Source organism: Drosophila ficusphila, unplaced genomic scaffold, assembly GCF_018152265.1.
Source record: "Drosophila ficusphila isolate 14025-0441.05 unplaced genomic scaffold, ASM1815226v1 contig_855, whole genome shotgun sequence".
NCBI classification, from domain to species: Eukaryota; Metazoa; Arthropoda; class Insecta; order Diptera; family Drosophilidae; genus Drosophila; species Drosophila ficusphila.
Genome location: NW_025064807.1, coordinates 582 through 21,552, shown reverse-complemented (window position 1 = coordinate 21,552; position 20,971 = coordinate 582). Strand labels below are relative to the sequence as shown.

The 20,971-nt window shown below is 41.5% G+C and overlaps 5 protein-coding genes across 6 annotated transcripts; 1 reads left to right on the top strand and 4 right to left on the bottom strand.

The window, feature by feature from the left end:
* Positions 1 to 71: 71 nt before the first annotated feature.
* On the bottom strand, positions 72 to 4,141 carry LOC108100886 (NAD-dependent histone deacetylase sirtuin-1). The gene is given in 5 exon segments (XM_017204996.2): positions 72 to 1,994; positions 1,997 to 2,302; positions 2,512 to 2,859; positions 2,862 to 3,342; positions 3,344 to 4,141. Coding segments are annotated over 5 exon segments (2,469 nt in total). The 5' UTR covers positions 3,704 to 4,141; the 3' UTR covers positions 72 to 1,020.
* A 509-nt stretch (positions 4,142 to 4,650) lies between these two features.
* LOC108100891 (dnaJ homolog subfamily A member 2) lies at positions 4,651 to 7,337 on the top strand. The gene is made up of 3 exons (XM_017205000.2): positions 4,651 to 4,841; positions 4,907 to 5,353; positions 6,210 to 7,337. Exons 1-3 carry the CDS (start codon positions 4,773 to 4,775, stop codon positions 6,861 to 6,863), a joined length of 1,170 nt encoding a protein of 389 aa, XP_017060489.1. The 5' UTR covers positions 4,651 to 4,772; the 3' UTR covers positions 6,864 to 7,337.
* A 6-nt stretch (positions 7,338 to 7,343) lies between these two features.
* On the bottom strand, positions 7,344 to 9,981 carry LOC108100890. Its single transcript, XM_017204999.2, has 3 exons — positions 8,279 to 9,981; positions 7,648 to 8,154; positions 7,344 to 7,554 (listed from the first exon to the last, which is right to left on the bottom strand). Exons 1-3 carry the CDS (start codon positions 9,815 to 9,817, stop codon positions 7,441 to 7,443), a joined length of 2,160 nt encoding a protein of 719 aa, XP_017060488.1. The 5' UTR covers positions 9,818 to 9,981; the 3' UTR covers positions 7,344 to 7,440.
* Positions 9,982 to 10,595: 614 nt separating this feature from the next.
* On the bottom strand, positions 10,596 to 12,043 carry LOC108100838 (glycogen synthase kinase-3 alpha). 2 transcript variants are annotated; one of them, XM_017204911.2, is made up of 3 exons: positions 11,894 to 12,043; positions 11,459 to 11,820; positions 10,596 to 11,404 (listed from the first exon to the last, which is right to left on the bottom strand). In XM_017204911.2, the coding sequence occupies exons 1-3, from the start codon at positions 11,895 to 11,897 to the stop codon at positions 10,646 to 10,648; spliced, it is 1,125 nt and encodes a 374-aa protein (XP_017060400.1). In that variant the 5' UTR covers positions 11,898 to 12,043; the 3' UTR covers positions 10,596 to 10,645. The 2 variants fall into 2 exon arrangements, with proteins under 2 accessions (XP_017060400.1, XP_017060399.1); XM_017204910.2 differs by having other exon boundaries at positions 10,596 to 11,820.
* Positions 12,044 to 19,818: 7,775 nt separating this feature from the next.
* On the bottom strand, positions 19,819 to 20,608 carry LOC108100793 (fibrinogen C domain-containing protein 1-like; the record flags this gene model as incomplete). The annotated part of the gene is made up of 2 exons (XM_043209392.1): positions 19,819 to 20,071; positions 20,127 to 20,608. Coding segments are annotated over 2 exons (618 nt in total), but the record flags the coding sequence as incomplete, so codon positions are not given.
* Positions 20,609 to 20,971: the final 363 nt, after the last annotated feature.

The following is a 20,971-nucleotide window of genomic DNA, read 5'->3' as shown; positions in this document are numbered from 1 at the left end:
AAAAGTCATCCAAGATTACTGAAAGGCTTAATGTTTTCTCTTTCTGTTAAATAAAACTCCAAATGTTCAAATTGTTTTTTTAGATTGGTTTATATTCTGGATATTAATACACTTTTATGACATATAGACTAAATTCTTACTGCTAAGTTTACACTGCGTTTGGTGGCTAATATTTATGCTAGTTTTTGATTAAAAATTTCAAACACACACACCAAATGTCGAACTTGTATTCATATCTGTATAACCACATATATATGGTGATCAAATCTGATGTGGGTGCGAGTGTATTAATGTTGGAAAATAGTTGCCATAACCGATAGAATTTTTAAAAGGAAGAAGTAACATAAAAAGTAGAAAAAGGATCATGTACATGTACAAATTAGGGCCGAGTGCTTATATACAGAGTGTTTGTGTCTAGTTCTTAACTATATCTAGGTGTTGTTTTTTCTGGTTGTAGTCGCATAGTTATGAATATTTTAAGATTAAACCTAAATTTAAAGTTGAGGCGCTGCTTCTCTTTGAATACAAAGAAACCCTGCTTTCTAGAGGATTTTTCAACTTTCCGCTTATCTCTTCTCGTTTATCTAAAAAGGCCTCAATAACAACTTAATATAATAAAATACTAACATTTACAGCTTTTCGTTTTGAAGAGAGATAATAAATAAACTAAGAGCTTTTTCAAAAATATCAAAACGGAACGGGCGTTTGGGGTAGGCGTAAAGCAACGAGGGTCAGATGTCTAAAGCCTCGAGTTGAGTTAACTAGTGGTCCTAGTTCCGGATTCATTTCTTCAGAAATTTCGTGAAACCGGAATCGATAGCTATTTACTTTTAAAACAAGCATAAACAAAGGGTAGTATCAATTCTGATTTCACTACACTTCCTGGTAATGAAATTGGTAACATGGCCCTCTGCTTCGATTTCGGAGCTTCTCTGGACATTGTTTCTGTTGTGTGTTTACAAGTTGGTTTAAATTGCATTTAAAATAAATACTACACTATTAGCAGGGCTAAAATTACGCTTAAACGGCTGATTACTGTCCTGGAGGCGGACTTTCTTCTGATCTTTCTATTTGGATCAACTGCTCGTTTTCCTCGCTAGGTCGCCGCTTCTTCAGTGGCGGAGTTTCGGTCTCAACTGCGGGTGCTGGATTCGCTGCTGGCTGCTGTTGTTCTGTAATGCAGGCGGGTCTTTTCTGGCCGGGACTGTTGTTGGAGCAAGCTTCGTCGGCTCCATTTACTATCTCGGTGACTATGTGTGCCTCCAGCGAGGGCGGGAGCAATGGTGACAATGGAACGGCGTTCAAATCGCAGGCTTCTTCATCTTCATCCTCATAGTTTGGCGCCAAATTGCTGAAGAGATCACCAGTTCTGGTACTTCCTCTTACTTCTTCCTCATCGTCGTCTTCGCTGTAGTCGTTGTCCCAAAAGACCTGAGCTCCTGGGAACACATACGAATAGTTGTTGGTATGCGAATAGAATGTTCCAGGCTGCAGGCGTTCAGCTGCCGTTTGTCGCTTTCCTCGTTGCTGTGGAATGGGCGTCAGACTGGGCGCTACTGATTTGGTCTCCTGAACCAGATTGCTGGGACGCACATAGCTGGGGGTTGCTTCGATGTCGCACTGCTCGATGCCGCTATCCTTGGAGGAATCTATGGAAAGATGTCGATAGCTCTCTACCGTAGTGACCGGTCCTCCGGCTGCCAAACGGTCACAGCTAAGGGCGGTAGTCTCGTTCAGCTCCACTAGTATGTCCGTTTTAATGCGTTCGATAGCTGCCGCCTCAGCGGCAGTGGATCGTTTTCCACTCGTAAATGTTGAGGATTCAAAGCCGCTATCCGAGCAGGTGCCAGCTGAGCCCAGAATGTAGTCGGCGGAACCGTTTGACTTCAGGGATTGTGTATCCGTGTCTAGTTGCGATTGCCGCTCGCTTTCCGAGCTGCAGTGGCGATGATGGTGAAGGTGATGGCTAACATGATAATGGTGATGATGGTGGTCGGGGGCAACAGCTCCTTACTCTCGTCGAGCACCGACTCATCGCAGCACAGCTGCCGCCAGCAGTCATCGTCGCCCGAAAGCCTGTGACAAATCTGGTTGATTATAACATCGGAGTCGCCCAGCAGCTCCACGTCGAACTTCAGATGATGCAATTGCTCGCGATTGATGAGGATCTGCGGCACCGTGGCCGGGATGCTGCTGGGAATGTGGGCAACAGGTCGGACCTTTAAAGAAGAGCCGATAACGATCAGCAGATCGCAAGCGTCCTTGTCGGTGGCCATAACTGTGTGGTATTCATCCGGCAGACCTGTGGCAATAGGAAAAGCAAACGCAGGGGTGCACCAATTAGAGGCGATTACGAAATATTTTTCTTATTGTGCATTGCATTTAAAATCTGAGAAAAATTGGTTAGTTCTGAAATAAACGCTCTGATAGTTGAGTTGGAAGCTTTTGCTTTTATTATAGTTAAAGAGGTTGCAATGTTTAGAAGACACAAATTATATAAACGACACCTACCCTCGCCGAAGAAGACAATGTCCGGTTTCATGATGCCGTTCTCCACCAGCTGGCGCAGTTCCTCCTCGGTAACAGCCACCGAGGCGTCCACACTCTGCTCCTTATTGGGCTGGCACTGCGGACACACTGGAATCCGCTGGGCAAAGATGTCCGCTCGCAGGGCATCGGCATTGCATTTGAACCGGCATTTAGTGCACGAGGCCGTCGAGAAGGAGCCGTGGCACTCGATCACCCGCTGGATGCCTGCCACCCGCTCCAGGGTGTCGATGTTCTGCGTGTAGTTTCGCAACAGCTTTCCCTTGGTCTCCAGCATTTTGATAAATCGATGGCAGGGCGAGGGCTGGAACTCCCGGGATAAATCTCGCGGGCGAATTTGTAGAACGGGCGCGGATCTCGCTTGAAGTAGTTGATATCAAACATGGCCTGCGGATCGGGCAGATCGGGAAAATCGTGAGCCAAACGTGCATATATCCCGTTAGTGGAGCGGAAATCCGGGATGCCACAGGACACGGATACCCCTGCTCCCGTAAGGACAATGATCTTCTGCGACTTTTTGACCAAATTGATGACATCGTCGAAGGTGTTTACCGTCGCCAGCTTGTTGCGCCGCTTGGGCTCGTTCAACAGGTGTGCCAGGTAGTCCCAAAGCACGGAGTCATCGGTGTCAGCGGCCAATCCGGTGGCAAAATGCGGCATTATGCTGGCAATCACCTGGCGGGGCACACGGCCTGTGTAGAACTCCCTTTGCAGCCAGCGGAGCTTCCAGTCAGGACCCACCGAGGATGAGCAATCTGAGCTAGAATCTTCGTCCTCGTTACTCGTCCCAGTGACCTCCCTCCTCATCGTCGTCCTCATCTTCATCATCTTCTTCTTCCTCCTCGTCCTCCTCTTCATCACCGCCCGCCGGCTTTTTCTGATTTTTGGTGTCTTGCTCCAAATTGGCGCCATTTTCTTGTTCTTCCCTGGCAGCCAATGTTTTTGTTTTGATTTCACAATTTGCTTTGCCAACCAATTCGCTGCTTTCGGTTGTTGTCGCCTCCTCTGCTTCTACTTCGGTCGACGTTGCGGCCAGAATTTCGGCGCCAAAATCAAATTTTGCTGGCGGATAGAACTGCGGAGCATCGGGCACTTGGTCGCCCAGATCCTTGGCCTTAATGTGGCCCAGGCGAATTTCTTCGTAGTTTTCCATCATTTTTCCGCCCAACACAGACGCGCGCGCACAAGCCAACGCACAAACACAGACTCACGGAGAGAAAACTCTCGTCGGTGCTGCTGCTGCTTCTTCTTGTTGCGCGAGTCTTTCCTCGGTCTCTCCGTTTTGCGCTCTCGCCTCGTCCGCTTCCTCCGCTCTTTCGTTGGTACACACAAAATTTTTACGTCGTCAGCTTCGCACCCATTTGGCTTGATTGAAAAAATTCTCCAGCGATCGTTTAGCAAAGATTTTTTGACCAAACTCGACTTTATTTTACGTATTTGCACGAAACTTAAATTTAAAAAAATTTTCACTCCATTTGGTGGCTATTTTTTCGTAATTTTCGAGCGTAGTTTCTGGAAAATTTTCCGATGAAAAAGCAAGATGGCACACGTAGCTGCGCCTGTGTGTGTATGTGCGCTTGTGAAGTATCTCGGGTGGGACCCTGAATTGCCGTTGCCAAGGGTCTAACGCGTTTTCGCATGGAAAGTGCCGTCAGCGTGACTCATTTTGTGGGTATTTCTGGTATTTTTCGGGATTTTTGGCTGGCATTACGTGACGATACAGTAAGCACTTGGAGTAGAATAACCAACTGCATTGCGTTGTATTTCACAATAGTGAAAAATTGCCGTAATGATGTCAATTTTGCAATTAGTTTTTTAAAATTAAAGTGCTCAGCAGCTTTTTTGAGCTTCTATGACATCAATTGTTCCCGTTAATTAAGTTAATATAAATAGAGGTTGATTCCAAAAGTCCTTAATGGGTTTATTAATTACATTTTTATGCGAAAATGAATTCTATTCATTCTGCCACCACTAAATTATATATTTGAAGTTCACAAACTGTACTTCCAGAACAATCTTTCAACGCCAGTACCCACTGTAAGTCTTTTTCAGTATTTTCGTTGGTACTTTCACTATAAATTACGGTCTATGGCCGCACTTGGCCACACTAGTTACCCAATATGACTTGAAAAGATTGTCATAGATACATTAATAAATAAATAAAAACCTCGTACACTCACAATGTACTGCTATTTTAGTTTGTAGGGGCTAGGCTGCAATAGGAAATGGACAACTTAAATTTATACGAAGTTCTTGGGGTGGCTCCGGATGCAAGCGACGAGGAAATAAAGAAGGTAACTGCACCAATTTGATTTGCTGCTAAATAGTTTTGATTTCCTTTTTGTAAACGCTCCAATAGAACTACCGCAAATTGGCCAAAGAGTTCCATCCAGACAAAAATCCCGATGCGGGCGACAAGTTCAAGGAGATTTCCTTTGCCTACGAGGTGCTATCCGATCCCGAGAAACGGAGGATCTACGACCGTTACGGACTGAAGGGCCTTCAGGAAGGCGCCGAAGGATTTTCGGATGCGTCCGAGTTTTTTGCCCAGTGGTTCCCCTTCGATCGCGTTTCGCCCGGTGGTCGGGGCAGGCGCGAGGGCAAAGTGGTGGTCAAGGTGGAGCTGACACTGGAGGAGATCTATGTTGGCGGTATGAAGAAGAAGTTAGAGTATAAGCGACAGAAGCTCTGTTCCAAGTGTAACGGCGACGGCGGGCCAATGGATGCGCGCGAAAGCTGCGAGACCTGTGGCGGAGCGGGACGAGCGGCCGCTTTTACCTTCATGGGTCTTAGTGCCTTCGATGCGGTATGTAAATGTTTTTTAACCACGGTGTTGCTAGAAAAAATCAGATTTTAATAACAAATGGGTTCCATTACTTACAAAAAAAAAAAAAAAAATAGAATCGGAAGTGCAGTAATAATATATATTTTTAAAAGGCTTTAGAGCCAAACCTCAAACTATGGTACAGATTTATACATATTAAATTCTCAATAATAATAGCTAGTTATCTTGGAGGGATGCGTGTTATGTTCCTCCGGATCAGTCATCAGTCAATGAGAAGAAACTACTTCAATATAGAAATAGTTAAGCGATGGCGAGTGTTGTTTAAATATAGGTTACTATATTATACATTCATTTGTTCCTGAGTACCTGGTGCATAATGATAACTTCGCTTTCCCAGTTAAGCATAACTAAAGCAAAGGGGAAATTATTTGGATTGAGGAGTCTGGTGAAGAAAGAAAAATGTGGTTAAATGTTACAAATAAAATAAATTATAATAAATAGGCATATAGTTTGTTTAAAAACTTTAAGTTCGTGATACTCATAATTCGAGATATTTCTTGAGATGTGTAAATGTATGTGCGAAATACGTTGGACATTTTTTTATTTTTTTATTTATTTATTGGAATAACTATCCCTTGTGGTGCTCAGTATAAAATAATCATTAAAATCATAAAGATATTAAGGTTATCGGCCAAAATACATAAGTTAGATGATGGGGGAGTTTTTGTTACTTGTTTGTTTTAAAATCTAATCAGTTTGTTCAAAATTTCTTTAAGGCTTTAAAGTTACTTTATCTTTAAAGGAAAACAATTAAATGTCTCTGTATAGAAATTATTTGAAATAACACCTAAATGTAATTGGTAATGTTTTGTTTCAGACCTGTCCGGCCTGCGATGGAAGGGGTTTTACCATCAAGGACGACAAGAAGTGCAAGCCCTGTCAGGGCAGCGGCTTTGTGGAGGAAAAGATGAAGCGAGACCTGATTGTGGAGCGGGGAGCACCACATATGCTGAAGGTGCCCTTCGCCAACGAGGGCCATCAGATGCGGGGCGGCGAGTTCGGCGACTTGATTGTGATCATCGCCCAGCTGGAACACCCGCTTTTTCAGCGGCGCCACGCTAACTTGTACATGCGGGACCTGGAGATCAACATCACGGAGGCGTTGTGCGGCTATGCGCATTGCTTCAAGCACCTGGACGGACGAAACGTCTGCTTGCGCACCCAGCCGGGCGAAGTTCTGCAGCACAACCACATCAAGGTGGTGCGGGGTTGTGGAATGCCGGTTTTCAACAAGGCCACCGACAGCGGCGATCTCTACATGAAGTTTAAGGTGAACTTTCCGGACAACGACTTTGCCACGGCTCCGCAGCTGGCCATGCTGGAGGATCTTCTGCCGCCCAGGCAGCTGGTGGTAATTCCGAAGGAAGCCGAGGAAGTCCAGATGATGGACTACAAGCCACAGCCCCGGCAGCAGGAGGACGACGATGGACAGTCGCCGCACTTCGAGGGCGTCCAGTGCCAGACGGCTTAGTGCCTGTGGTTGTGGCTCCTGCAGGCCCGGTTTCTCTGCCTCGATCTCTGGCTAATCCTGGGCACATTCGGCGTAGATGAAGTCTGCTTCTTGGTGCCGCTGTTCGTCTTAATATGCATAGTATTATTTTTCATACAGGAATGTTTGCTGTGAAAAGCGCGTGATCTAAATTCGTAGTATACGTAATTATTCGAGACTAAAGCTTAGCTGATCTGATTTTCAATAGGAGTGTCATCAATACATTAGCCACGCTAAATTAGCTGCTATCACTATTAACTAAATATGTATTGTTATCTTTTTTTTTTTGGCCTGACTCTAGCCCTTAACACCCCTACCTAACAATAAACAAAGGCATATTATCTCACCGTAGAAGCGTTAAATCTTCTGTTATATAATGTCTTTGTAATCGGTACTATCATGTTTTATTGTTTTTAAAAATACAAATTAAAGTAAACCAGAGGTTATAAACATAAAGACGAATCGCGGTTTTAGGGTTTATTTAATTTGGCGTTAGTATAAAATCATTGAAGTAGTTGCGTACCCAAACCTGTAAGTAAATGTAAACGATTTCTGAAACCTAATCACTTTCTGTAGACTCCTGAAAGTCATCGCTGGATGTCGCTTCGTCTGATAGACCACCGCGTTCGGACAAGGATGTTGGCTTGGTCAAATCCAGGGGAGACTCCTCGGTCTGTTGTTTGGCAATCGATGGATTGTACGCATAACATGGAAATGTTGTTTAATAAGTTTACTTCTCCGAGAGAGAATCGCTTTTACCACCCACCGATGAATCCTCTTTGGGCTTGCTCAAGTCTAGGGCTGAACTCAAAGGAGCTCTGTCCAACATTTCGATGGGGATCACACTTGCGGCCATGGTCTCCTCCGTCTCCATTGGTTGGTTCTCGACCAGCTTTTCCGGCGGCATCACGATCATTTCACCTGTGCGCATGCCCTTGGAGTCGGCCAACTGATCAGCAGTCACCTTCATCATGGTCAGATACTGATTGTACTTGGCATAGTTGCGTCTCCCGGTCTCATCGTTCATCAGCACCTGGGCCTGATTGTGTGACCTATCCCGGATGGCCTTCAAGCGGATGTGCTTGGTGATGTCCCAGCGCCAGTTGGAGCGATAGGCACATAAAGAGCACTCGAAGGGTTTTCTATTCAGATGACCCACGATGTGGACATGGAAACGCGAGGGGGTCGCTGCCCAAAAAGTGCAATGTGGGCACTTAAACACCTTCTTCAACGGCGCCGAGTCATCTGTTCCCTCCGGCAAAATCTCAGTGACCTGCAATTAAAGGTAGGGGGATATTTATTTGATTTATTAATTTAGTTTAAATTAAATGATTCAGTAAATGATGAATATCTTTTTCCGATATAAATTGTTCTTTGGAAGAAAATTATTATCTTACCTCTCCGTAGCCAGGAGCCATTTCCACGCCGCAATAGCTGAGATCAGTGGGAGCATTGGGCAGTTCCTCGTCCGGCGGATCCACCTCCCCGTTAAGAGCAGCCTGCAGATGCTGCGAGGTGTTCCGCAAGGCGGGGGCGCACACCTGGAGATGGTTGATCAACTCGATGGCATTGCCCACCCGCTTTTGACAGTGGGAGCAGACGATGGCCCGGAGCTCGGAGACGGGCGAGTCCGGTGCTGTGACCGGTGGCCGGGGTGCCGCCGCCTTGTCCGGTTCCACCTTCCTTGATCCGCTCGGCTGCTGGTCCAGTTGATCCTCTGTGTCCTCCCGACGCCTGGTGGCCAACTGGTGACCCACCGTAGGCACATGGTGGTTCAGCTCGTGGATGGTCAGTGATTGCTTGATGTCGGTGCTGAAGTCACAGGCCGTGCACTTGAAATGGCCGTGGGCCCCGTGGTTCTTGGTGTGCCGGTCCAGATTCCACTTGTAGGGAGTCTGGAAGTCGCACGAGCTGCACTTGATCAGCGGCATGGAGTGGTACTTGACGTGCTTCTTGAATCTGGCTCGGATCGGGGTGCTGTAGGAGCACTTCTGGCACTGGAACTGCTCCACGCCAGGCGGCAGCTCAAAGGAATCCGGCGAGGGACTCTTCGAGGCCTCCTCGGAGTCGGAGCTGCTGTTGTTGTTGTTCTGGTCGAGCTTCAGGGACTCCGGCTGCTTGGGCGGCATCAGCTTGGTCTGGAACTCAAAGGCCATGGAGAAGAGGTTGTCGTGGCCCTCGACGATCTGCTGCAGCTGCATCATCTCCTGCTGGCGGCTGTAGGCCTGGACACTGGCCATAAGCTGCTGCTCCTGCTGCTGCAGCTCGGCCTTGAGCTGCTCCAGCGGCGGCCCGTTCTGGAGCATCCTCAGTAGGCTGGGTGTCAGGCTGGGTCCACTTGTGGCCTGCACCTCGATGCTCTCCTCCAGCCGGCGCTTGCGCACCTCCCTCGAGAGATTCCGCTTGCCACGCATCTGGCCACCGGATCCCGAAACGGCGCCACCATCATCCGAGCAGCCGTGCACCATTTTCATGTGCCGCACCAGCTTCTGGAAATGGCGCGAGGCGTAGAGGCACAACTTGCACTCGTTGATCACAATCCGCTCGCCGTGGACGTCGCGCAGATGGGAGAGATGACTACGGGGATTTTGGGTGAAGAAGGTGCACTGGTTGCAGCTGTAGTTCCGCCGGATTTTGCACTGGGGCAGCTCCTCCTCGTTCGTGGAGGCATTACCCTCCGGCGGCGAGTTCTCCGCATTTTCCTTGGCTGCCGCTGCTGGTTCCGAAGGAACAGCAATCGGAAACATCAAACTACTCATCCTGTATTGCTCCAGTTGGCGCTCCAGCGTTTCCGCACCCATCAGTGGCTGCAAGCCTTGAAACAAAGGCAACTCCTGGCCGGTTTTCAGGGCAGTCTGATACAGTGGTGCTCCATTAACCAGACTGCGAACCACCAGGCGATCCCCTGAACGCTCCACCATGGATGGTAACTCCATGACTCGACAAAATCGAACGCTTGTTGAACTTAACTCCGATTTTATGACTGAATACTTTCCTGGCTTCTCGTGCGAGAGCTGTCGTAAAACTAATCCATTTTTTTCGGTGGTCGTTCTGACTTCTTTCCTTTCTTCCAAGGGTTACTACGTTTATTGGTTTTCCAACAAAAAAAAGAGACTTCAGTGTTTGTTTATGTTTTTAAAGTTATCTATAAAAATACATGGTAAAACTTTAATAAATTCTACCGAAAAAACCTTTAAGAGAGATAATTGTAGAATGTAAATTTTTCATTTATATTTTGTAACACAAATAAGAAGACAGGTACATGTTTTTTTTTTTTTTGAGTGCAGTCAAAAAGTTTGGTAAACAAAATTCTAGGCTTTTAAAATGATTACTCTTGTCTATCTACATATGTATTTGACATTTTGTGTTGCAATTGCAGTTTGGTTTAAATGCCTTTACAACACTTTTTCACCCGATTGGCGATTTCCGATAACACTAAAACTTTCAACTGAGAGAAAACCTACCCAAATCTACTCCGCAAAAAAAAGAGTCCAAAGCTTGACAAAAACTAAAAATCTAGATATTTGTAGGGAAATATGGTTAAATTATAAGTACAGTTTGACCAGAAAATGATTAAAAAACAATAGTTTCAGATAAGTTAAAAAAAATATCTCTTTTTCAAAAAAGCCATTTTGTCCTTTTAGTATGGCAAACATAATTACTTCACTCTAACAGCAGTTAAATAACTATTATCACAAGAACACAAGGACAATATCTGCTTTGTCAAACTTTATTTATGCTGTTTTAAAAAGGGCAGTTGCTTTCTACACATCCTGATAGGCTGCTACGCCTGGTAGTTCCTCCTCCATCTGAGCAAAGTATAGTGGCAGCAACCCCACACTGAGCTTGGGGTTTACCTCCAGCTCCCGGCTGCTGAAATTAAAGAGTGGCGGTAGCGGTTGACCATTGGGCATGGGCTTTTGCAGGGCGTCCATGATGCGCAGCTCGTCGTAGGAGCAGTGGGCACACGCCATCATGGGCGGAATCCGTTCCGAGGATTGGTAGACCAGGCAGGAGTTTAGGAGATCGGACAGGTCCTCTGGCACGGCCACATTTAGGAGCTGATCCCAACTGGGACGAGTGGTCCTCTGGTAAATGGCATCTGGGCACTGGCAGTAAATTTCCGGGGCCCGTTTCAATCCATCGCTGCCCAGCAAATTGATTATGTACATCAGCTCGTGTTTGTGCATCAGAAAGAGGGGAGATCCCTGCAGCAGTTCCGCGAGGACACACCCAGCACTCCAGATGTCCACGGCGCAGCTGTACAGGTTGTGATTGGCAAAGAGCTCAGGGGCACGATAGAATCTGGAGCAGATGTAGGTCTGGTTGGGCTCCCCGGGCATCAAGAAGTCGGCGCTGCCGAAGTCACCCAGTTTGAGCATCATCGTCTGGTTGTTTATCAGCAGGTTGTCCGGCTTGATGTCCCTGTGGAAGATGCCAAAGGAGTGCAGATACGCCAATCCCCTGAAGATTTGGTACGACAAAATGCGCACGTAGACCAGAGCTTCCGGTGGCTGCAACTCCTTATGATAATGTTTTATATAGGTTGTGAGCGTCATCGGCATGTACTCCATTACCAGGAATATATAGCTATTGGACGGAACACCCAAGGTCACGTAGCACTGCATGATTAGTCGGATGATGTTGCTGTGCTGCCCCAGGTGGACCATTATCTCAGCCTCTTTGTGGCAGAGCCTGGAATTGTTTTGGACCTGCTTCACGGCGACCACCTCGTCGGTGCCATCTAATTTGGCCTTATAGACCAGTCCGAAGGCACCACTTCCCACCAGGTGCTTAATCTCGATCCTCGCCGGAATGGGCTCCGAGTTATGGCGTCTTTTGGTATAAGTCGTGATAACCGAGTTTGCCGTTATCAAAGGAATATCATTATTCCCATGAAATCCGGAGTTAAAAGAGTTTCGATGGTTTTCTTGATTTTCTGAAGCGGAAAATGGGCCAAATGCTATTTATAAATCTGTCAGGGAAACTTCAATTATCAGCACTTTTCTCACCCATTTTAACAGTATTTCCCAATATGAGCGAACAACTGGGAAACAAATATTCAGACTTATTTGCACTGTACAAACCAGCAAACTATGAACAAAAAGAAATTTGACTAGTCAACTTTCTATTTTACGAATGGGTATTGCCACATAGTTGGAATGTCAAAACGGCAGGACGATTGATAAGTGTTGGGGAAAAAGCCAATTGTAGATTAATAATTCCAGGAAAGGCAATTTTGAAAAAAACGAGAACTAAAAGAGTTGAGTTCTTTGGCATCTAAGAATACAGAAATTGCTTGCTGCTATTGCGGAGTATATTTTCAAAATTAACTTAATTAAACTACTATTATTATAAGCACTAGACACGAATATTATTATTTTATAGGACTCAAACAACTTCATTTTGTAACAGCAGAGTGATCGATATTGTTAGTAAATTTAAGTAGTATGGAAGCAACCATACAATGCAGCCATTGTAATTTACTTTTAATTTACTCGCAAGATCGTAAAAAATTCAAGACCAAAACTGTACATAATTTTAGGTAGTTTATTTAAAATAGTGTTTTTCTTGTGCTTAATCATAAATTGTAAAATAACGCGAAACGAAGAATAAAGCAAGGATAAAAGCTGATGACTTAAACATACATACATACGACATTGGTAGTCCTCCTGCTAAATAAACATTGACGGTAAGTTTGTTTGTAGCTCGTTGAAATTGCATTGAAATAAAATTGAGAGGGAAAAGGCAACTCAAATATTCGACACATTTGTTTCGATTTTGTTTTGCCAGCGGAAATCCAAAAGTGGATTATGTTTATAGTGCAGTGACTTTAATGCGATAAAAAGTCGGTCGTCGGTTTGGGCCATTATCGTTTCCGCTCTAGCCATCTCCCTCTAGCTCGCACTCTCTATTCGAACGCTCTCTGTCGCTCTTTTGTGCAAAAACTTTCGCACCGAACCCTCCATCAAAGTTTATGGGTCATGCATTTGCGGAAATGTCGCCTGCCAGTGTATTCTCGCTTTTACTCTGCGGTTCAGAGTTGGAATTCATGTAATTCCATTAATACAGACAACTTCCGCTAAAAGAGAAAATGGCCGAACACTCACACTAATGGCCGGTGCGTGAGTGTGTGTGCTGGCGGGTGTTGTGTGTGCTTCCGTAATGGTGTGCTTCCTCTAAAGGAATTTGCTCAAAAATCCTTCGGCTAAGGATGGTTATCTAGTGTGACACGAAACTTTTTTAAAAAAAGCCAAAAACAAACATGAGATATTTTATATATTTCTGTTAAACCTAATCATATAACTTTTTGCATTTATTCAACATGTTATTCGTTAAACAATACTCAAATTGTGTCCCAATATCTATCCCAATATATCATATAAACAAACATTTATTTATGACAAAACGTATATATGTAGCACCTCCTACCGTAAACGCTTTAGTTAAACCAACAGAACTAATCCCACTCCATTCGCATCCTTTTGACACAGCCTTTGCGACATTAAAATTAAATTCCCAGATTCAAATGGCATATTTTACGATGGCATAAATCGGTGTCCGAGCAACAGGTTCTCATCAGTTCCTCACCATGCCATTTGCCCGTAAAATCTCCATGGAAAGCAATAAAAAACTTCCAAACGGAAATGACTGTCAGGCCAAAAGTGCGGAGCTTCGCCCATCCGGGCCAACATTTAGGATATCCGTTTAAACAGCATTTTCTTCCGCCCTCCTTCTCTTTCTCTCTCTATCTCTCTTTCCCTCTGTATATATCTATCCTTTTTCCGGCTTTTAGGGATTTTGTTTTTCTGGGGGCAAAGCTGTCATTGCAGTGCTGGCTGGTTTTCTAGGTCGCTCGGGTATTATAATTACAAAGTGGCTGGCTCAGATGGATTCAAATGGATGTGCTCTAGATGCTTCGATGTGCCGGAACATTTCGCCAGCTCAATGGAAATTAGACATCTATCGCATTTATCAAAACGGTCTTAATGAACCTCAACTCTTTGCCGATGCGTTCATAAATCAAGCCGCACATGTGGCCACTCAAAAAGTTCACTCCTCTAGCTAAATCGGGTCATTTATCAATATTTGAACTCCCAATACCCCTCTTGATCCGTTTTTTTTCCACTTTTTAACTCGGAAACGTTGGCGTTTAATGTGATTTGTGTGCAACTCGTTTGAAATTTGATTCGACAGCATATGCGATTGGATATAAATTATTCTTGGTGCAAGACTTTATAGTACAATAACTTATTTGCACAAATAACCCATTATTGCTGCAATTGTAAAACTATCAAGAAAAATTGGTACTTAGGTACAAATTTTGATTAAGAATTATTAAATATATTTACTTCAATGGTTGATTATCGCCGGCAGAACAGCGAGCAAATCTTTTGAGGTAACCCAAAATTAACTATAGAATAAATACTTATATGGACGAGTACCCTTCAGGTGGAGAGCATTCTTCGAGGCAGCTCAATTGGAAAACGTGCCATATTCGGTTCTCGTGGCCAAGCACTTGACGTTTCAAAGCCAATGGCTTAATGGAAATTCGCAATTCGTGGGAAAATCTTTCAATTGCAGTTGCCCCCAGAACAAAAAGCTGTTTAGACTTACCCACTGTGTAATTAAGCAAGATTTGAATGAGTGGGGAATGAGAATGCGCTGCGAGAGTCGCGCCTGCCACCGCCCACCATACAGTGCCGGATTAAGCTAGCGCGGGGCCTGTAGCAAATTCTGTCAAGGGGCCCTTGCTTTGCTTTAGGTTCTCAAGTTTAGGGTATTAAATAAAACAAAATTGTTACAAATAAACTTTTCTGGATTTAATATGGGCAAATTTAGAGATAACACTTTCAATATCGACTTCTTTAAGCAAATCATGCTCTATATTCAACAAAGTGAGATGATAAAGACGTTCTTGGCCCATCGTGTTCCTTAATTCATTTTTAATACGTTTTAATGTTGAAAAACGTGACGAAATCGAGTTTTATATTTTCAGATGGGAGTAAAGCATAGCCTAAGCGCTTCACGCTTAAGTCATGCAAATTATTTTTAGGTTCCTATCTAATTTTTTTTTTTTACGATCAGATAGGTAGGAGTTGGAGCGCGGCCGCGCGGGGCCCCCAATGCGCGGGGCCCCCCAATGCGCGGGGCCCGTAGCATTTGCTACTCCTGCTATATGGCTAATCCGGCACTGCCACCATAACAAATTGAAAAGCTCCCAATACGCTGAAAGAAATTCAAGTCGAACAACAAGATCAAGTCAATCGTTTGGCAACAAATTATAATCGAGAATATAAATTTGTAACTTAAATTTATACAACATTTATTAAAATGAATTAATAGGCTGAGAAAACTTTGAAATTTTGTTAGTAGTTTTCGAACTGTAATAATAATATTGTTGATTAAAATTTTATTTTTTTTAATGAAAAAGTTTATAAATTTAATAGTGTACAATAATATTATGTAACCGTAGGTATGTATAAAATAAAAAGATAATATAAAAAACAAATATTACATTAAATTTATAAATTGGTTAGTGTTTAGTACAAGAGTTTTTTCTCAGTGTTGGGTGCTAGAACTTGGCCGAATGCTTGCTGGTTGGATTGTCCCAATGTTCGCCAGGTATGTACGAGTATATATAGTCACACCTTTGCGATGCACTGCGGTTACGGTCTCGGACTCGACCTTGAACTTGGTATTAGATGTGAAGCTCTCCAAAACCGGTTAACGGCTCTCGGAGGCTCTTTGTACTGCAAATTAATGGGCAAAGCGCAAGAAATCGGCGACAAGCACGAGGCGATGCCAACAACAAAAAGAGCGGCTTATTGAAGGGCAAGCGGGAAAAACAATTGCACTCTGGGCTAACACAGACATTCTAAAAATTTTCGTTTCCAATTAACGCACAAACATATATTTTATATGGACATTACATTAAGTAGAATAACCAAACAATAAGATAACACAGCTTTAATAAACGGTTACATCCGTATTTTATTTTTACACGGATCGAAAACAAAACAATTTTTATATGTGTGATTTATATGACAAATTTCATTTCTAGAAGGCGTCTAAACTATATTCAAATTTTACATTACTATTGAGAGGTAACTGTTGAAAATTGTAATGCTCTACATAAGGTCTAACAATCATTTTAAATGCAAGCAGCTGCAAATAAAATTAGGTTGGGTGAATCCGGTTAGCCCGTTTCTAATAATAAAAATAATAAATAGATAAAATGTTTAAAAATTAAAGAATTTTGTTCTTATTTTCTGACAGGGTTTCTGATAACACTAGAATTTAACAAAAAAGGAATCTAGCTTTAGCGAGGCAAAGTTTATATACCCTTGCAGTCATCACACATCGGATTAAAATAAGAAAAGTACTGGACTTAGAATTAGTGAGTTTTGGTCAATTTGGGTTTACTAAACCTATTTTTTGGAAATTCGATTAGGTCAATTTTCAGCAAATCTATTTTTTTGAAATAGAAAAAATTAATGATGAAGTTTTTTAAACAATTAAAATTATACCCATTTTTGGTCAAACCTTTTCTTTTTGAAATTTGAAAATTGAAAAAATTAGTCCAAAAAATAAAAAATTAAATAATGATGCCGTTTGTTAGAGAATTAAACAACATTAAAGCTATGACGATTTTCTACTAATTTTTCATATTTTTGACTATTGTTCATATGATACCTTTTTGCAGGGCCGGAGAAACAGTTTTGAGTGGGGTGATGACCTCACAAATTTTCAATACACCCGAATATATTTTTTAAAAGCTATTTTAATAAAACAACCACACCAATCAATTAAAATGCAACAGTTAAAAAAAACTATTTTAAATGTAAAATGTTAATTAAAATCCATTTAATATTAATATAATGTTAATTTAATGTTAAAATAATGTTAATTTAATATAATGTAAATGTAATGTTAACTAAATGTTAATTAAATTAATATGGCCACGTCAGCGACAATAATAATTAGTTATTTTTTTTTGTTTTCTTGCGCCTATAATTCCCAAGTTGTTCTGGCTGATTCGTAGTGGAATACCCCTTGATTTTGGCCAATTTCTCAGTTCTCCGGGATGACCGGCAGTTTCTCTAAGAAACTTTTTCCGGTCTCTGGAAGTGTGTGTGTGTGCGTGTGTGTTAGTGACGTGGTTCCAGAGTGGGAGAGAGTATCTGGACAACTCCTCCTACTGGAGTCCACTCCCGGATGCAGTGCACCATGGGTCGACTCCTCCTACTGGAGTCCACTCCCGGATGCAGTGCATCTTGGGTCGACTCCTCCTAGGATGCACTGCATCATGACCTGACTTGGCATGAACTTAAAGGTGCCCGATCCCTTCCTGCATGTAGTGGACTCCAGGATGCAGGGCATCCAAACCTGAAAAGGTGAGTTGCTGTTTTTTTTAAATTATGTGATGACGTGGTTTTTGTAAAAGAAAATGCAGTTAATTAATTCAATTTTTTTTATATTTTTTTTTCAGGTTTTTGGTTGTGTATTTGGCTGATTGCTCAAAATAATTGGTGACACCATCCAACTTGTAACTTGAAGTTCGACATCAGGATGCACTGCACCAAGGCAGTGAGTACATCCTTTAGACAATAAATAATTAAGTTATATATTTTAAGAAATCATAAATATTTTGCAAAGAAACTAAAAGCAACAGATAAAGATCTGAAAGTTTTTAAGAACATGAAAGAAATTTGAAAGGTAAATTTGATCAAATATTGAACTTGAAGTACATGAAAATCAAACACAATTAATAATTGTAAACAAGTAGGGTCATATAATATAAGTATATATAGTAAGAATAGATATATAGTATGCTGACACCACATAAATGGACTGGACAACAGGCTGCAGGATCAATTATGAATGGCGTGATCTTCTATTGAACTCCACTCCAGGATGCAGTGCATCAACTCATTGGGGTATGTATTTTTTAAACAACCGATTTGTATAAAATAATTTAACTAATATTTTGGAATGCTTTTCATTACATGTGATGACTATTCCTTTCTGCTTGGAGTGTACTTCAAGATGCAGTGAATAAAAAACCCAAAGAGGTAAATACCTTTTTACTAATACCTTTTTTACTAACAAATTTATTCTAACTATTATTATTTGTTACAAATTATTTATTATTATTTTTTTTCTTATTTAATTTCAGGGTAAAGTGTAAAGTGTACATGTTGCGGATAAAGTGGTTGCAGTGGTTATCTTATTGAACTCCACTCCAGGATGCAGTGCATCAACTCCTTTGGGTATGTATTTTTTTAAACAATCGATTTGTATAAAATAATTCAACTAATACATATTTTCAAATTTTCTTTTCATTACAGGTGATGACTATTCCTTTCTGCTTGGAGTGAACTTCAAGATGCAGTGAATAAAAAACCCAAAGAGGTAAATACCTTTTTTACTAACAAAATAATTCTATCTATTATTATTTGTAACAAATTATTTATTATATTTTGTTTGTTTTTTTATTTAATTTCAGGGTAAAGTGTTAAGTGTAAATGTTGCGAATAAAGTGGTTGCGGTGATTATCTTACTCCAAGAAGACGAAAGATTGCAGTGCAGATCAAGGAGCTAACTGAGTAAGTACCAAGATTTATTTATGATAATCTCATAATTATTTAAGTAGTTGTTACATTAAGTTGGAAAATGCTTATCTTGGCAAGTATTTCTATTATCTATCTATCTATTTAAATAGAAACTGATTTAATTGTGCCGTGGTAAAGGCGGGATTTCTCTTCGTTTTTCTTCGATATACTCTATATGCAGGGCCGGAGAAACAGTTTTGAGTGGGGTGATGACCTCGCAAATTTTCAATGGATGTAAATAAATTTTTTTCTACAAGTCAAGCATTTTGGGGTGTTGAATTCCACACCCGCTAAGATTTGGCGTGTGGAGTGCTCAACACCCGGTATACACCTTCCGCCGGCCCTGCCTTTTTGATTTAGTCGTGCGATTTTGATGAAATTTAAGCAGCTATATAATATTGTCAACCGATTTTGATAAAATTTAATTAGAAAGTCAATAGTAGTTAAAAAACACCATTTGGGCGAAATCAATTCGATTGGATCAAAAATAACGGCGTGATAATATTGTCCTCTTATTTTTTCGAATCCTTACTATCCGACTATCCGATATAGTCGCCCGATCCGGTCCGTTCCAACTTATATACTGCGTGCAACAACTACACAACTAAATAAATTTCCAGAAGATAGCTTTAAAACTAAGAGACTATTTTTCATAAAAACAAACAGACGGACAGACGTATTTCGATTCAGATGATTCGTGATGCTGATCAAGAATATATATACTTTATGGGGTCTGAGGTGTCTCCTTCACTGCGTTGCAAACTTCTTAATGAAATTATAATACTTACCCTCTGCTATGGTCACAAGGATACTCCACCTAACAAGGTTGCCACATGACCCTTTGCCATATCAGATTACTTCAGATCGTACAAGTGCTTATTTTATCTACTCCCTGTAAAAGTTTATGAATTTCCTCTCTTCCTTGCTATAAAGGTCTGAAGGTGTAATTTTACAAACTCTTAGCCATTTCTTGATCTCTGACACAAACCATCCAATCTATTTGGGAGTTCAGGGGATTGGCAGCACATTAAATGTGATCATTGATTAAAACTGTCTAAAAGCACAACTCAAATTGCTGTATTATCAAAACCTTCGATGACTCAGAAATTTGGGATTTCCAGCTTTTGCTTCTTATATGTATGTACATATATAAAATCACAAGATTAAGCTTTAATCAATACACTTCGGACGATACAGAATATTTTGGTTTGTAGTCGATGTATGCGCCATATCACCGTTGTTTCTAAACATAAATATATAAAACAGCTCAAATCCAAATAAAATTACATAAAACATTAATGGAAAACTTGGTAAACATGACATTAAGCTGATATTATTTATTGAACAATTAGGCAATAATCTTGTTTACATAGAATTAAGTTATGACTGCAAGGGTATAAAAGCGTTGTCTTTCTGAAGCTTTTTTTATTTTGGTAAAATTATTCGAATTTAGGTCTTATCATCATTTCAGTGAATGTTAAGGAAATGTTCCAGGCATTATTTTGGAATGAACCCCAAAAAATGCCATTAGTTATGTCGCAATGGCCGTCACTGTAGTATTTTCCATTAAGCGTACTGTAATTTATAATGATTAAATTATAACGAAAAAGTTTTATTTGAGCATGACTACCTGTAGGCACATTTATCGAACCACCAGCCTCCAGCTTCTGAACGTGCGCAATTAATTTTATTAATATTGTCATTGTCTCGGTCAAATGTGGTGAATTTCATTCCCTTATGACGAGTCAACGAGTCTCCTGCTGTTCCAGAATATTTTCCCAAAGTTTTAAGCATGTATGATTCATCCTCGCCACCAATTTGGAAGTCATCGTAATTAGCGTAACCTATGGATCTATCAATCTTGCCAATTTTTATGTGAAGTTCGTAAGGTTGCGCAGAGGTCATGATATGCAATTTTTCGAGCCCAATAAAAAACTCTCCTTGAACATTCCCAAATCCGTTCTTATATTCCTCCCAGCTGCGATGGAAATTAACGGATCCATCCCAACGCCTCTGAATTGTAAGCCACCGTGTTGGGGGAACGGAAACTGCCAAAGCATTAAATATGTTCGTTATCTGAACAGATTTTTGCTTGATCTGATCAGTTTGTTTCTGGATATCATCAGTTTTGTTATTGGTTTGATTAGTAATCACTTTTATTTGCATTTGCAACTCAAGAATTTGTTTATCCTTATTTAAAATTTCTTTAGCCAATTCGGTAATATTTTTGTTTATTTGTTCAGCAATTATTAATTGGCTCTGCAGACTCCTGACAGTTTCTGTCAAAGTTGTTTCAATGTCTATTTTATTCTTGAGCTGTTCAGATTGGTTTTTGAGTTGATCATCCTTCTCTTTTAGTTGTTTATTCATTTCCTTGATTTTCTCATCCTGATAATTTAATTTTAAAGCACTGATCTTGACATTACTTTCGGCATCTGATAACTTGATCAGCAAGTTCTTATTATCGATTGTCAG

Excerpts from the sequence above, each read along its gene's own strand:
- LOC108100891 (XM_017205000.2), top strand. The coding sequence starts at position 4,773 with ATGGACAACTTAAATTTATACGAAGTTCTTGGGGTGGCTCCGGATGCA. Across the intron at positions 4,842-4,906 it reads GCGACGAGGAAATAAAGAAG|AACTACCGCAAATTGGCCAA; the intron begins GTAACTGCACCA and ends ACGCTCCAATAG. Across the intron at positions 5,354-6,209 it reads GTCTTAGTGCCTTCGATGCG|ACCTGTCCGGCCTGCGATGG; the intron begins GTATGTAAATGT and ends GTTTTGTTTCAG.
- LOC108100890 (XM_017204999.2), bottom strand. The coding sequence starts at position 9,817 with ATGGAGTTACCATCCATGGTGGAGCGTTCAGGGGATCGCCTGGTGGTT. Across the intron at positions 8,155-8,278 it reads TGGCTCCTGGCTACGGAGAG|GTCACTGAGATTTTGCCGGA; the intron begins GTAAGATAATAA and ends CTTTAATTGCAG. Across the intron at positions 7,555-7,647 it reads AGCCCAAAGAGGATTCATCG|ACCGAGGAGTCTCCCCTGGA; the intron begins GTGGGTGGTAAA and ends GCCAAACAACAG.